At 48.8% G+C, this 12653-nt stretch overlaps 1 protein-coding gene across 11 annotated transcripts in view; it reads right to left on the reverse strand.

Annotated features, from left to right (window-relative positions):
* Nucleotides 1-1263: 1263 nt before the first annotated feature.
* LOC144495518 (anion exchange protein 2-like) overlaps nucleotides 1264-12653 on the reverse strand; it is a 373575-nt gene continuing 362185 nt past the window's right edge. For all 11 annotated transcript variants that reach the window (XM_078215547.1, XM_078215541.1, XM_078215544.1 and 8 more), the window contains 3 exons: nucleotides 6375-6544; nucleotides 5987-6160; nucleotides 1264-3327 (listed from right to left, as the gene is read on the reverse strand). In XM_078215547.1, the coding sequence (XP_078071673.1) occupies nucleotides 3247-3327; nucleotides 5987-6160; nucleotides 6375-6544 (425 nt within the window). In that variant the 3' untranslated portion in view covers nucleotides 1264-3246. The remainder of the gene's footprint in view (nucleotides 3328-5986; nucleotides 6161-6374; nucleotides 6545-12653) is intronic.

Below are 12653 nucleotides of genomic sequence, written 5' to 3' on the forward strand. Positions count from 1 at the left end.
AATGTTTGGAACTCTTTCCCCAGGGAGTGTTGGAGGCAGACTATTTTTTATTCATTCCTGGGACATGGGCGTCGCTGGCTGGCCAGCATTTATTGCCCATTCCTAGTTGCCCAGGGTGAGTTGAGAGTCAACCACGTTGCTGTGGGTCTGGAGTCACATGTAGGCCAGACCACGTAAGGACGGCAGATTTCCTTCCCTAAAGGACAAAGAACAAAGAACAGTACAGCACAGGAAACAGGCCCTTCGGCCCTCCAAGCCTGTGCCGCTCATTGGTCCAACTAGACCATTCGTTTGTATTAGACATTAGTGAATCAGATGGGTTTTCCCAACAATCGACAATGGTTTCATGGTCATCAGTAAATTTGTAATTCCAGGTATTTTTTTTATTGAATTCAAATTTCACCATCTGCTGTGGCGGGATTCGAACCCGGGTCCCCAGAACATGAGCTGAGTTTCTGGATTAATGGTCTAGCGATAATACCACTGGGCCACGCCTATTTTTTTTAAGGAAGCAATAGGGAAAGGTCATTAGGAAGGAAGCCAAGGGTTATTGTGGGGAGGTGGAATGTGATGTCTAAGCCACCAGCGGATCAGCCATGATTGTGTTAAATAGCGGACAGGCTCGAGGGACCGAATGGCCTACTCCAGCTCCTTGTTTGTATGTATGTTTTTAATATTCATTCGCGGGCTAGGTCAGCTTTTGTTACTCATCCCTAATTGCTCGAGAAGATTTTGGTGTGATGGTGACAGACCTATACCCTGGTGTTTTACAGCGACAGATGTACACACACACATAAATACTCACACACTCACTCCCTCTCTCTCACACACTCTCTCTCTCTCACACTCCCTCTCTCTCTCACACTCCCTCTCTCTCTCACACTCCCTCTCTCTCTCACTCCCTCTCTCTCTCTCACACTCCTTCTCTCTCACACTCCCTCTCTCTCTCACTCCCTCTCTCTCTCACACTCTCTCTCTCACACTCCCTCTCTCTCTCTCACACACTCTCTCTCTCACACTCTCTCTCACATACACTCTCTCACATACACTCACACTCTCTCACACTCTCTCTCTCACACACACTCTTTCACACACACTCTCTCTCTCACACTCTCACACACTCTCTCACACTCCGTACTCCAATTCCACTCTAAAGAGGCAACTTTTCATTAATGATACCTTCTGTTCTTTCCACTACAAATGATTTTTATGCAGAAGTCACCCACGGTGAACACTGAGCATACAAATATACAAGATAGCAAAAAGATCACTTGCATTTTAATTAGAAATCTAAAGTCATTGACATTGGCTTGTATGGATACAAAATGCAATAACCTGTTGGAGACGTGAGGGTGTGGAGTGGACGAGAGGGGAAGGCAGCACAGTGACATCAAACTGTAGGGATTATGGAGCCCACAGAGGGAGTTCACCACAACATCACACGGACCGAGACACGGACCGTCACACGGACCGTCACACGGACCGAGACACGGACCGTCACACGGACAGCCAGCACAGACTGTGAAACTGACTGTCACACGGATCATCACTGACCATGACACAGACCGTGACGCAGACTGGGACACAGACCGTGACGCAGACTGGGACACAGACTGTGACACTGGCAGCGTGTCACAAACGGCCACCTGGAATCCTCACTGAGGTCACAGAGGGCAAAATATGAGGCACAAAAAGATAGGATTTGCAGATGAATTCATCCAATCGGCTGCCGGATCTCTGGTCTGTATTTGCTGATTGGCAGATTTCAAATGCAATCCACTCAACTGATCAGTAGATTTTTTTTGGTTCCAAAAATCTGATTGGATTTTTTGCATTGAATGTGCACCAATCAGGTGGTGTGGATTTGGTTAGTGCAGCGAGATCTCTCTCTGTTCCGTTGGGGACACATCACCAGAATCTTCAGTAACCCAGCAAACATTTCCCTCGTCAATAACTTCACTCGTTATGCAAATCAGCAGATTGGTGTTGAGAGCCAGGGCAATCGGAGTGAATTGTGACTTTCTCATCCCGATTATTTTTATTTTATGGATTGTTTCTTCATTACAGTGAGGGATGGATGTTAGTGTTGGAGACTTGAAAACTATTCACTTCTAACAGATTTTCTAAACACTCCCAGGACAGGTGCAGCACGGGGTTAGATACCGAGTAAAGCTCCCTCTACACTGTCCCCCATCAAACACTCCCAGGACAGGTACAGCATGGGGTTAGATACAGAGTGTGATGCTAAGTGGTGTAACTCTGTGACCTAGTCACATCAGACACTGGAATGAAGCTGCCCAGCGAGCAGGGGAGACTACTTCAATCTGGCCTGGGTATGTGGAACCCTGAGCTGGGTCTCTCCCTGATCTTGGAGCTGTGCGTCATGGCAGTTGCAGCACCCGAGGGAGCCAACCCCCTTTGTAGGGAGGCCACACATCTGATGTGTTACTGGTCAGAGTGGATCCAAGTGAAAGCTTCCAAACAGTGAATCAGAGTTGAGAGTAGGAAACAGAAAGTCTTTTAGTCTGGAGACGTGATGTGGACGGGTGGAGGCTTTCAATAAATTATCATTCATACAATCAAACCCAGTGAGCTGTTGCTGAACATGGAGCCTTGTGTGGGAAGCTGAAACCATGGACTGATAATGAGACAATCCCCTGGTGCGAGAATGATTCCCATTGACTGGGCCTGGGATTGGAGTGTTTCTAACACTCCAAGCTTTAACTGGACAGTAATGGACTCAGTGCCTCAACAATTAACTGGTTCAACCCAGACATAACAAGTCAACATCTTAAGGAGCTGACACCATGAGCTCAACTCGTCACTGAAGGAAGTTAAAGAGTAAAGAGAGGGAGTGGACTGTCTTTGGTATTTAATGACCTTCATGGAAGTTTCTGGAACACTGGCATGGCTTTGTTTGTGGTTTTCTCTTTCAATGACTGAGTTTGAAAGTTTCAGTCCCCAGATCTACGGCCAATCGATAAACGACAGTTTCTATTGCTACTAACGCCACAGAGTTTGGTCCCAACTCGTCCCTCTTCTCTCATTGAAGACAAGTTGATCAAGGTGGATGCTGATACTGACAGATGTACAAGCTAACATGTTGATACTGACACATTTTGACCACATATTGACATGGATAATGACAGATGTTGATTAGACACCATCACTGGCTGCTGGCCTCACTCCTTCGCCTCCAACCAACAGCACGCTGGGTTGAGAGTGTTCTAAGGCCTCAGTGTGAACTCACACTGGCATCGAGAGCTCATCATACTCGTCCAGACCGTCCTTCTCATCAAAGGTAGGCTGGGCATCGTCAGCATCGAGCTGTAGGAAGAGAATACAAAACACTAAATTGGCTTGAGGACAGAAGCCAGAGGGTGGGTGTAGAGAGTTGTTTTTCAAACTGGAGGCCTGTGACCAGCGGTGTGCCTCAGGGATCAGTGCTGGGCCCACTGTTATTTGTCATTTATATTAATGATTTGGATGAGAATATAGGAGGCATGGTTAGTAAGTTTGCAGATGACACCAAGATTGGTGGCATATTGGACAGTGAAGAATGTTATCTCCAATTGCAATGGGATCTTGATCAATTGGTAGGCATGGTAGCAGCATGGTAGCACAGTGGTTAGCACTGCTGCTTCACAGCTCCAGGGTCCCGGGTTCGATTCCCGGCTCGGGTCACTGTCTGTGTGGAGTTTGCACATTCTTCTCGTGTCTGCGTGGGTTTCCTCCGGGTGCTCCGGTTTCCTCCCACAGTCCAAAGATGTGCGGGTTAGGTTGATTGGCCAGATTTTAAAAACAAAATTGCTCCTTAGAGTCCTGGGATGTGTAGGTTAGAGGGATTAGCGGGTAAAATATGTGGGGGTAGGGCCTGGGTGGGATTGTGGTCGGTGCAGACTCGATGGGCCGAATGGCCTCCTTCTGCACTGTAGGGTTTCTATGATTTCTATGATTTCCATGAATTGGGCCAGTGGGCTGACGAATAGCAGATGGAGTTTAATTTAGATAAATGCGAGTTGATGCATTTTGATAGATTGAACCAGGGCAGGACTTACTCAGTTAATGGTAGGGCGTTGGGGAGAGTTATAGAACAAAGAGATCTAGGGGTACATGTTCATAGCTCCTTGAAAGTGGAGTCACAGGTGGACAGAGTGGTGAAGAAGGCATTCGGCATGCTTGGTTTCATCGGTCAGAACATTGAATCCAGGAGTTGGGACATCTTGTTGAAGTTGTACAAGACATTGGTAAGGCCACACTTGGAATACTGTGCAGAGTTATGGTCATTCTATTATAGAAAGGATATTATTAAACTAGAAAGAGTGCAGAAAAGATTTACTAGGATGCGACCGGGACTTGATGGTTTGAGTTATAAGGAAAGGCTGGATAGACTGGGACTTTTTTCTCTGGCGCGTAGGAGGCTGAGGGGTGACCTTATAGAGGTCTATAAAATAATGAGGGGCATAGATCAGGTAGATAGTCAACATCTTTTCCCAAAGGTGGGGGAATCTACAATGAGAGGGCATAGGTTTAAGGTGAGAGGGGAGAGATACAAAAGTGTCCAGAGGGACAATTGTTTCACACAGAGGGTGGTGAGTGTCTGGAACAAGCTGCCAGGGGTAGTAGTAGAGGCAGGTACAATTTTGTCTTTTAAAAAGCTTTTAGACAGTTACATGGGTAAGATGGGTAGAAAGGGATATGGGCCAAACGCGGGCAATTGGGACTAGATTAGTGGTTAAAAAAAAGGGGCGGCATGGACAAGTTGGGCCGAAGGGCCTGTTTCCATGCTGTAAACCTCTATGAGTCTAACATGAGTCAGCAGAACATTAGCGACACCATCAGTGACAGCAAACATAGCACAGGCCACACACTGCTCAGCATGCCATGTGGACAATGGGTGCCGGGAGGGAGTGGACAATGGGAGGGGGAGGGAGTCGACAATGGGAGCGGTGGGAGTGGACAATGGGAGGGAGTGGACAAAGGGAGCGGGGGTAGTGGACAATGGGAGGAGGAGGGAGTGGATAATGGGAGCTCAGTTGGAATGGACAATGGGAACTCGGATGGAGTGGACAATGGGAGAGGGAGGGAGTGGACAATGGGAGGGGGAGGGAGTGGACAATGGGAGAGGGAGGGAGTGGACAATGGGAGGGGGAGGGAGTGGACAATGGGAGGGGGAGGGAGTGGACAATGGGAGGGGGAGGGAGTGGACAATGGGAGGGGGAGGGAGTGGACAATGGGAGGGGGAGGGAGTGGACAATGGGAGCGGTGGGAGTGGACAATGGGAGGAGGAGGGGGTGGACAATGGGAGAGGGAGGGAGTGGACAATGGGAGGGGGAGGGGGTGGACAATGGGAGGGGGAGGGAGTGGACAATGGGAGCTCGGATGGAGTGGACAATGGGAGGGGGAGGGAGTGGACAATGGGAGGGGGAGGGAGTGGACAATGGGAGGAGGAGGGGGTGGACAATGGGAGAGGGAGGGAGTGGACAATGGGAGGGGGAGGGAGTGGACAATGGGAGGGGGAGGGAGTGGACAATGGGAGAGGGAGGGAGTGGACAATGGGAGGAGGAAGGGGTGGACAATGGGAGAGGGAGGGAGTGGACAATGGGAGAGGGAGGGGGTGGACAATGGGAGGGGAGGGAGTGGACAATGGGAGAGGGAGGGAGTGGACAATGGGAGGGGGAGGGAGTGGACAATGGGAGGGGAGGGAGTGGACAATGGGAGAGGGAGGGAGTGGACAATGGGAGGGGGAGGGAGTGGACAATGGGAGGGGGAGGGAGTGGACAATGGGAGGGGGAGGGAGTGGACAATGGGAGGGGGAGGGAGATGAAGGAGTTGCTGTGTATTAAAAAAGCAGTTTGGGTCAGTCAGTGAGCCCAGGGTTGGGAACCTTCACGAAGGTTAATGAGACCAGCACAAGGTGCTTGGACCAAAGGTCTCCGAAATACACTCAGTAAATAAAGTTCAATGTCTCCTAAAGAATACTTACACATTTCATCTCGCGATCTGTGAAGATTCGGGTTAATGCAAAAACCTTCAGAGGAACAGTCAGGATGAGAACAAATGGGAAAGCGAGAGAGGCAATAGTGGACATCACAGCCCAGAGAACTGCCAGGCAGAACACCTGAACAATGGTGAACAAGTGCATCCGCAGAGTCTTCACCTGTAACCGGGAAAACACAGTTACACACACACCAAGCTGAATGTGCGACCCCCTCCCCCAATCTCCCAGCCGCTCCCCACTGCCGCCCCCCCCGGCATCCCGCTCCCCACCACCCGACATCCCGCTCCCCTCCCCTCGACATCCCGCTCCCCTCCCCCCGACATCCCGCTCCCCTCCCCCCAATCTCCTCCCCGTCCCCCTGAGTTTGACGCACCTTCTGGACATACATGTGATCTGGATGATGCTTTGAAGGCATTAGCAGCAGTTGTAGGCGCTCGTACAGCTCAATGCCGTTCAGCGAGGTCACGCCCATGTACAGGAAGATCCCAAACAGCACGGCTAGTGGGATCTTTCGGAGGAGGTCGCCAATTACGATGGACAGGCCTAAAAAACAGAAGGTCCCTTAGTGTTCACAGCAAATTGGAAAGAGGTGGGAGTAACTAGAAAGAGGGGAGAAAGAAAGGAAGGTACGGTAGCACAGTGATTAGCACTGCTGCTTCACAGCTCCAGGGTCCCGGGTTCGATTCCCGGCTCGGGTCACTGTCTGTGTGGAGTTTGCACATTCTTCTCGTGTCTGCGTGGGTTTCCTCCGGGTGCTCCGGTTTCCTCCCACAGTCCAAAGATGTGCGGGTTAGGTTGATTGGCCAGGTTAAAAATTGCCCCTTAGAGTCCTGTGATGTGTAGGTTAGTGGGATTAGTGGGTAAATATGTGGGGGTAGGGCCTGGGTGGGATTGTGGTCAGTGCAGACTCGATGGGCCGAATGGCCTCCTTCTGCACTGTAGGGTTTCTATGATGATTTCTATGAAAAAGAGAGAAGGAAAGAGCTTGCATTTATACAACTCCTTTCTAAGGAGCTGGAGCAGATTCATTCTAACTTTTCAAACAAAACTGAATAAATATTTGAAGGATTAATTTTGCGGGGTTTTGGAGAGTCATAAAGGTTTACAGCATGGAAACAGGCCCTTCAGCCCAACCTGTCCATGCTGCCCTTTTTTTTAAAACCTCTATAAGATCACCCCTAAGTCTCCTACGCTCCAGAGAAAAAAGTCCCAGTCTATCCAGCCTCTCCTTACATCTCAAACCATTAAGTCCCGGTAGCATCCTAGTAAATCTTTTCTGCATTCTTTCTAATTTAATAATATCTTTTCTATAATAGGGTGACCAGAACTGTACACAGTATTCCAAGTGTGGTCTCACCAACCTCTTGTACAACTTCAACAAGACATCCCAACTCCTGTATTCAATGAAACCAAGCATTCCAAAGGCGTTCTTCACCACTCCGTCCACCAGTGACTCCACTTTCAAGGATCTATGAATCTGTACCCCTAGATCTCCTTGTTCTGTAACTCTCCCCAATGCCTTAACATTAACTGAGTAAGTCCTGCCCTGGTTCAATCTAGCAAAATGCATCACCTTGCATTTATCTAAATTAAACTCCATCTGCCATTCAGAGAGAGGAGGAGAATGGGATTAACTGGATAACTCTAATTAATTGGATAAAGGGCAGCACAGTGGCACAGTGGTCAGCACTGCTGCCTTAAAGCGCCAGGGACCTGGGTTCAATTCCGGCCTTGGGTGATTGTGAGGCGTTTGTACGTTCTCCCCGTGTCTGCGTGGGTTTGCTCCGGGGGCTCCGGTTTCCTCCCACAGTCCGAAAGACGTGCTGGTTAGGTGCACTGACCATGCTATATTTGTGTACAAAGATGTGTAGCATGGATTAATGCACAGGGATAGGATGGGGAGGTGGGGCCTTTGTAAGATGCTGTTTCGGAGAGTCGGTGCAGACTCAATGGGCCAAATGGCCTCCTATTGCACAGTAGGGATTCTATGGTTCTTTGGAAACAGAGACACATAATCAGAATGGGCTGAATGGCCTCTGTCTGTGCTGTAAGAGTTCAGTACTGCTCAGACTCAGGAGTAAATCCGGTCAACTCTTTATTGTGTTGTCCAAGGATTAAAGACTCATTCTTTGATTCTGTCCGTGGTGTGTGGTTATGCCGGTTCTAGTGTTTAATGGTGATGGTGAGAGAGAGAGAGGGAGAGAGAACGATGACGGGAGGAGAGAGAGAGAGAGCACGCGTGTGGCAATGGTGAAGGAGAGAGAACGATGATGGTGAGAGAGAGGGGGCGATGATGGAGAGAGAGAGTGGTCCAAGAAGTGGCTGATGAAATTCAACGTGGGCAAGTGCGAGGTCGTACACTTTGGAAAAAAGAATAGAGGCATGGACTATTTTCTAAACGGTGACAAAATTCATAATGCTAAAGTGCAAAGGGACTTGGGAGTCCTAGTCCAGGATTCTCTAAAGGTAAACTTGCAGGTTGAGTCCGTAATTAAGAAAGCAAATGTAATGTTGTCATTTATCTCAAGAGGCTTGGAATACAAAAGCAGGGATGTACTTCTGAGGCTTTATAAAGCACTGGTTAGGCCCCATTTGGAGTACTGTGAGCAATTTTGGGCCCCACACCTCAGGAAGGACATACTGGCACTGGAGCGGGTCCAGCGGAGATTCACACGGATGATCCCAGGAATGGTAGGCCTGACATACGATGAACGTCTGAGGATCGTGGGATTATATTCATTGGAGTTTAGGAGGTTGAGGGGAGATCTGATAGAAACTTACAAGATAATGAACGGCTTAGATAGGATGGACGTAGGGAAGTTGTTTCCATTAACAGGGGAGACTAGGACGCGGGGGCACAGCCTTAGAATAAAAGGGAGTCACTTTAGAACAGAGATGAGGAGAAATTTCTTCAGCCAGAGAGTGGTGGGTCTGTGGAATTCATTGCCACAGAGGGCTGTGGAGGCCGAGACGTTGAGCGTCTTCAAGACAGAAATTGATAAATTCTTGATTTCTCGAGGAATTAAGGGCTATGGGGAGAGAGCGGGTAAATGGAGTTGAAATCAACCATGATTGAATGGTGGAGTGGACTCGATGGGCCGAATGGCCTTACTTCCGCTCCTATGTCTTATGGTCTTATGGTGAGAGAGAGAGAGGGATGATGTTCTCTTTATATATTAACGATCTAGATGACGGGACTGGGAGCATTCTGGCCAAGTTTGCCGATGATACAAAGATAGGTGGAGGGGCAGGTAGTATTGAGGAGGTGGGGAGGCTGCAGAAAGATTTAGACAGTTTAGGAGAGTGGTCCAAGAAGTGGCTGATGAAATTCAACGTGGGCAAGTGCGAGGTCGTACACTTTGGAAAAAAGAATAGAGGCATGGACTATTTTCTAAACGGTGACAAAATTCATAATGCTAAAGTGCAAAGGGACTTGGGAGTCCTAGTCCAGGATTCTCTAAAGGTAAACTTGCAGGTTGAGTCCGTAATTAGGAAAGCAAATGTAATGTTGTCATTTATCTCAAGAGGCTTGGAATACAAAAGCAGGGATGTACTTCTGAGGCTTTATAAAGCACTGGTTAGGCCCCATTTGGAGTACTGTGAGCAATTTTGGGCCCCACACCTCAGGAAGGACATACTGGCACTGGAGCGGGTCCAGCGGAGATTCACACGGATGATCCCAGGAATGGTAGGCCTGACATACGATGAACGTCTGAGGATCGTGGGATTATATTCATTGGAGTTTAGGAGGTTGAGGGGAGATCTGATAGAAACTTACAAGATAATGAACGGCTTAGATAGGATGGACGTAGGGAAGTTGTTTCCATTAACAGGGGAGACTAGGACGCGGGGGCACAGCCTTAGAATAAAAGGGAGTCACTTTAGAACAGAGATGAGGAGAAATTTCTTCAGCCAGAGAGTGGTGGGTCTGTGGAATTCATTGCCACAGAGGGCTGTGGAGGCCGAGACGTTGAGCGTCTTCAAGACAGAAATTGATAAATTCTTGATTTCTCGAGGAATTAAGGGCTATGGGGAGAGAGCGGGTAAATGGAGTTGAAATCAACCATGATTGAATGGTGGAGTGGACTCGATGGGCCGAATGGCCTTACTTCCGCTCCTATGTCTTATGGTCTTATAGAGAGAGAGCGATGATGGAGAGAGAGAGGGAGGGATGATGGTTAGAGAGAGAGCGATGATGGAGAGAGAGAGTGATGATGGTGAGAGAGAGAGAGGGATGATGGTTAGAGAGAGAGCGATGATGGAGAGAGAGAGCGATGATGGTGAGAGAAAGAGTGATGATGGTGAGAGAGAGAGAGCGATGATGGTGAGAAAGAGAGTGATGATGGTGAGAGCGAGAGAACAATGATGGTGAGAGAGAGGGAGCGATGATGGTGAGAGAGAGTGATGATGGTGAGAGAGAGAGAGGGATGATGGTTAGAGAGAGAGCGATGATGGAGAGAGAGAGAGCGATGATGGAGAGAGAGAGAGCGATGATGGAAAGAGAGAGAGCGATGATGGTGAGAGAGAAAGAGTGATGATGGTGAGAGATTTGTGAAAATGATGTAGGCAGGAAGAGCAGGGGGGTCATACGAGAGAAATTCAGGGAGTTGGGTGCTCGGCTAAAAAGTAAGACCTCCAGTGTAGCAATCTCTGGACTGCTCCCGGTGTCTAGTGCAAGTGAGGCTCGGAACAGGGAGATTCTACAGTTGAACGCGTGGCTAAAGGACTGGTGCAAGAGGGAGGGTTTTAAATTCATAGATAACTGGGAAATCTTCAAGTCAGGGTGGCAACTGTACAGAAAGGATGGGTTACACCTCAACTGGAAGGGAGCAAATATCCTGGCTGGGAGTTTTGCTCGAGTGTTTCGGCAGGATTTAAACTAGTGTGGCAGGGGGGTGGGGAACAAAACAGGAGGTCAGTAAATACTGAGGCTGGGGTTGAGCTGGGGGCCAGGGCAAGGCTAGCTAAGAAGAGGAGCACCCTGGAGGAGGATGACCTGAGTGGGCCTGGAGGTCTGGAGTGCATCTGCCTTCAATGCGAGGAGCGTAACGGGTAAAACAGACGAACTTAGGGCCTTAATGCTTATGCGGAATTTGGATGTGGTTGCGGTGACGGAAACTTGGTTAAAAGAAGGACAGGACTGGCAGCTGAATATTCCGGGGTATAAGTGTTTTAGGCGAGACAGAGGAGGGGCTAAAAAAGGTGGGGGAGTAGCGATATTAGTTAAGGAGCATATTATCGCGGTGCAGAGGGTAGACAACTTAGAGGGGTCATGTACTGAGTCGCTGTGGGTGGAACTCAGAAACAGGAAGGGTGCAGTCACTATGCTGGGGGTGTACTACAGACCACCCAACAGCCCACGGGAAGTGGAGGAAAGGATATGTCAGGAGATTCTGGATAGGTGCAGAAAAAATAGGGTTGTTGTAGTGGGGGACTTTAATTTCCCTGGCACAGACTGGAAAGTGCTTAGAGCTGGGGGTCCGGACGGGGAGGAATTTGTAAAATGCGTACTGGAAGGTTCTTTGGAACAGTATGTAGATAGCCCGACTAGAGAGGGGGCTATACTGGACCTAGTTCTGGGAAATGAGCCCGGTCAGGTCGTCAAAGTTTCGGTAGGGGAACATGTGGCAAATAGTGACCACAACTCTGTTAACTTTAGGATAGTAATGGACAAGGATGAGTGCTGTCCTACGGGCAGGGTGCTAAATTGGGGGAAGGCTAACTATAGCCGGATTAGGCAGGAATTGGTGGATGTTGATTGGGAGAGGATGTTCGAGGGTAAGTCCGCGTCTGGCATGTGGGAGTCTTTTAAGGAACTATTGATAAGGCTGCAGGATAGGCATGTGCCTGTAAAAAGGAAAGATAGGAAAGGTAGGATTCGAGAGCCGTGGATAACCAGGGAAATTGAGGATCTGATTAAAATGAAAAGGGAGGCGTACGTTAAGTCCAGGCAACTGAAAACAGATGGAGCTCTGGAGGAATACAGAGAGAGTAGGAAAGAACTCAAACGGGGAGTTAGAAGGGCAAAAAGAGGTCACGAGATGTTCTCGGCAGGCAGGATTAAGGAGAATCCTAAGGCATTCTATTCATACGTTAGGAACAAAAGAGTTGTCAGGGAGAAAATCGGACCTCTCAGGGACAAAGGAGGGGAATTATGCTTAGAACCCAAGGGAGTAGGGGAGATCCTAAATGAATACTTTGCATCGGTATTCACGAAGGAGAGGGGCGTGTTAACCGGGAGTGTCTCGGAGGGAGGTGTTGACCCATTAGAGAAAATCTCCATTACAAGAGAGGAAGTGTTAGGTTTTTTAGGGAACATTAAAACTGACAAAGCCCCAGGGCCTGATGGCATCTATCCTCGACTGCTCAGGGAGACGAGAGATGAAATTGCTGGGCCTCTGACGGAAATCTTTGTCGCTTCTTTGGACACGGGTGAGGTCCCTGAGGATTGGAGGATAGCGAATGTGGTCCCGTTGTTTAAGAAGGGTAGCAGGGATAACCCAGGAAATTATAGGCCGGTGAGCTTGACGTCCGTGGTAGGGAAGTTGTTGGAGAGGACTCTTAGAGACAGGATGTATGTGCATTTAGAACGGAACAATCTCATTAGTGACAGACAGCATGGTTTTGTAAGAGGGAGGTCGTGCCTTACAAA

Source organism: Mustelus asterias, chromosome 7, assembly GCF_964213995.1.
Source record: "Mustelus asterias chromosome 7, sMusAst1.hap1.1, whole genome shotgun sequence".
Classification (NCBI taxonomy): domain Eukaryota; kingdom Metazoa; phylum Chordata; class Chondrichthyes; order Carcharhiniformes; family Triakidae; genus Mustelus; species Mustelus asterias.